We start from the raw sequence: 3,910 nt of genomic DNA, 5'->3' as shown, positions 1-3,910 counted from the left end.
ATCAGTTTTATATCCTTCTATTTCCCGAACTTAACATGCTATAGTGTTATGACCTTCTTTCGCATATTAAGGAGTCAAATATCTTTCTTGGCAAGGCCAAAGATATATGGTAAAGTATTATAGCCGGCTTGCACCTGAGACCTAAGACCAGACACTACCACTGAGAAAATCAAAAGAAAATCTCGTTCGTTACTCTGGGGATCGAACTTTAGAGTCCGTGCGTTGATACATACGTTTTTATCTACTAGGCCGACTGATCCTGAAATATTTTCTCGATATTAGACAACAACTTTTCAATTTACATTTTCACACTATAATAAAAATTTTTTTTAATAATATTAATTAATAATAACTCTAGATATGCAACAAGAGTGGTATTTATGCTGCTCAAAAGAAGTCGACGAATGTTGCTGTATGGATAAGTTAAGAAAATCATATGTTAATGAACATTATATTAAACAGATGTTTTTAAATTTAGAATTTAACAAAGGTATTATAAACAAATTAACTGAACTTCTCAACAAATTTAATCTAAATTTTATCCTACTAATTATACTGTTTGGTAGAAAAAACTGTATCAATATTGGTCTGTGCAAGTCAGCTCTTTGAAAAAGTTATAAAATTACAATCAATTTTCAAATCGCAAAACATACCTAAAGAAATAACAGAATTGAGCGTAAACAACTGTTTAAAAATAACAAGACAACTTATAAAAGATTCTACTCGTGGTTGTATGGAAAATTGCTATTCATCGTCGGGAGTTCTTAAAAATTTAGAAAATTTATATTTTGAAGTTTTGTTAAAAATCGAAGACCTCATGATCTTGGTTGATCAAATTTTAATATGCCAAAAGGCACAGGATTAATATAAATCACGATTTTTCATTAGCGTTAAAAAAAACATAAGCTGCTTAAGTGGTTGATTTTCTTTGTAATCTTTTAAGTGTTATTCACATATTTTTTTTATACTATTATAATTAAAAAAATTTTCATTTTTACTGATATAATATTATTAATAACTATTTTTCTTATAAATTATGTTACGTAAAATATATGTATTTTTTGTATTATTTTATCAATAATTAGAAACACTTATTGTTATCAATTCAATAATTCTATAATTGACATAGCAAATCTGTTCAATTTTTTAATTTAAAAAGCTCTTTTTATTCATTTTAATTTAAAAAGTATAATTTTCAAATGAAATTAAAAATGTTTACACAATTGTCATATAAAAAATTTTATTAAAAAAAATAAATTAATACTAATTAATACATAGAATCATGTACTTTTATTTAACTAGAAACTTTGATATATATATGTATATATATATATATATATATATTTATGTGGTAATATGGCTTAATAAAAATAATAAAATATACATTGAATATAAACCAGCGATCTCTTATGTTATTCCTGAGATGCTTTATTATTATTTGTGATTGATTAATTGTGATAGAAACCTTGTTGTGGGCGTTTTTAATGAATTTATAAGGGGGTACTGGTTCGAAACGTGTTAGTAAATGGATATTTTGCATACCATAATAAGAAAACTTTGATGATTTTTGATTTATTCATATATATGCGTACTTTAGTACACATGTTCATAATCCAGGCGTTAAGCACAATAAAATGTATTGATTTAATAAAGCTTGAAACTTGTATGACTACTTGATCATATTACTAAAGTTGTATATTTTTTTATTGTTTTTTATTATTACAATAATCAAATAAATAAAACATAATAAATATGACTTTGAACATTTAAATAAAATAATTAATTGTGTGTATATATATATATATATAAATATATAATATAATAATATTATCAATATTCAATTTAAATATGTTATTGATGTTCAAGTGAAATTTATTTATCTTTAAATAAGCTTAAAATAATGAAAAAAGATAATATTTTAGGTAGGTTCGTGGGATCCGTTTCCTGTAGTATTTCTGAGGTGTATTTTGTTTCGGAAGGATCGGCCCAAAAATGAGCAAAATCCCTTGGAAGGTATTTTGCGCTCTTTTAGTGATAGCGTACTACTTAAGGGACTTAAAACTAAAATTACCAACACACACTCGGTGACTTTACGACCAATAGCCACCGAGTAATAAGCTATCAAAATTTGGGATAATTGACTTGGGGTAACTGGGTACCACTAATCAGTTCCTACAGGTCCGATTACACGGTTAATGAGTGCATTCCTTTTTAACACGCTTATAGTAGTTTTACATGTATGTTTTTCGCGTAAGACGTTCCCCGCGCCCCCGCCAGCCCACAAAACACGGCTATACCTCGTGCATGATACGTTTACGTATTTAAGTCGCTTTTCATGTATATATAATGGATATTACATGTATGTATATTCTAATTACTATTAAAAATATATATTAACACGCTTTATTTTCCTTAAAAGATATAGAGTGTATTAATTCCGATTACAAAGAATGATTACCGTATTGTCATTTTTTGTCACTACCTCCACGTTCCGGGAGTGGATAATTTTCGCGCCTGCTCCTTTTCTTGGATGTGGTAGCCGTTTCTCAGACTCCTTCTCCGGAATCAAACCCTGTTTTCCCTTTACCCGTTACAACAATGATATTAATATTAACTACTATCATAACATGAAACTAAAAAGTGAAAAATAAATATAGTTAAAAAAAACACGCTTTTATAGCACATTGAACTAAAAAGTTAAAAATAATTTTTAAAATAAGCTTAAAACAATAATGCACGATAAATACTAGTATTATTGTGATAAAAGCGTGGGCGTTTTGTTTCATATATTTCGTATATTGAGCGCCCGACGCTTTTTTTCTCAATAAAACTAATATTTTTCGTTCATTATTGTTTTAAGCTTAACTTTTTTGTTCGATGTGCTTTAAAAAATGTGTTTTTTAGTTTTTTTAAACTATACTTATGTTCTTGATATGTGTACTGACACGGTTCCGCGTTGCTTGGTGGTACACGGAGCCCCTCGGCCCGCGCCTACTTTATCAGCCGTTACCATACTACGTGTATAATTATATATAAGTTTCCGCACAATGCCGGACCGTCGATCCTCCCACACAAGCGGACCAACCGGTTAACTTAGCGCTAGAGGATTCTGAAGCTGAGTGCTCACACGATTGTAAGCCGCGATACAAACGACAAGACCACCGCACAGATGACGCGAGAACCAGTAGAAACAAATCGTATTGTTTACCCTCGTCTGTCCGAACAGAGATGCGAACATTCGGGACGAGCAACACCCCCCAAAAAATGACAAAAAAAAACACGCCTGACTGAAATCGAAAAACGCGAACCACGTGACTTACAACAGCTAGCCAGTTAGTCCACGCGTGCGTCGCCTNAAACGCGAACCACGTGACTTACAACAGCTAGCCAGTTAGTCCACGCGCGCGTCGCCTACACTACCTAGAGCTAACTTGTGTCAGTACCCAATGTAGTATAATTGAGGGGTTAAGCGCAACAGTGGCTTAACCCTCAAAATGTTAAAAATTGGGTTAATGAGATCATTTTGTTAGGAATAAAAAATATTTTAATGTAACAAAGGCCTATTTTTGTTTTTTATAATTCTACACTAGATAGCAACACTATTTATGTTGTTGCATTAATAAACTGTATATATTTGTAAGAATTTAATAAAATGTATTACACACATTAACTGTATAATGGCATAGGCCACTATTGCGCTCAACGCCTCGATTATGAACTAGTGTACTAAAGACCGCATATATATAAATGAATAAAAAATCATCAATGTTTTTCTATTAGGGTATGCAATATAACCATTTACTAACACGTTTCGAACCAGTCCCCCCTAAATATAATAGTGTGTAAATAGTAATTATAAAAAAACTGAGGGATATTTTATAGTAAATATCAAGATCATGAAATAAATTTA

The 3,910-nt window shown here is 30.4% G+C and overlaps 1 protein-coding gene across 1 annotated transcript; it reads left to right on the top strand.

Moving 5' to 3' along the window:
- The first annotated feature begins 58 nt into the window (after nucleotides 1–58).
- Nucleotides 59–935, top strand: LOC126909683 (uncharacterized). Its single transcript, XM_050692116.1, has 2 exons — nucleotides 59–490; nucleotides 567–935. The coding sequence occupies exons 1-2, from the start codon at nucleotides 361–363 to the stop codon at nucleotides 863–865; spliced, it is 429 nt and encodes a 142-aa protein (XP_050548073.1). The 5' UTR covers nucleotides 59–360; the 3' UTR covers nucleotides 866–935.
- The last annotated feature ends 2,975 nt before the right edge of the window (nucleotides 936–3,910 follow it).

Source organism: Daktulosphaira vitifoliae, unplaced genomic scaffold (assembly GCF_025091365.1).
Source record: "Daktulosphaira vitifoliae isolate Bord-2020 unplaced genomic scaffold, ASM2509136v1 Scaffold_886, whole genome shotgun sequence".
Classification (NCBI taxonomy): domain Eukaryota; kingdom Metazoa; phylum Arthropoda; class Insecta; order Hemiptera; family Phylloxeridae; genus Daktulosphaira; species Daktulosphaira vitifoliae.
The sequence above is the reverse complement of the archived record's forward strand: the minus strand, read 5'-3'. Positions and strand labels throughout refer to the sequence as shown.

Bases quoted from the DNA above. Each gene is read 5' to 3' on its own strand.
- LOC126909683 (XM_050692116.1), top strand. From the start codon at position 361: ATGCAACAAGAGTGGTATTTATGCTGCTCAAAAGAAGTCGACGAATGT. The intron at 491-566 runs GTATTATAAACA...ACTGTTTGGTAG, and splicing joins AAATTTAGAATTTAACAAAG to AAAAAACTGTATCAATATTG.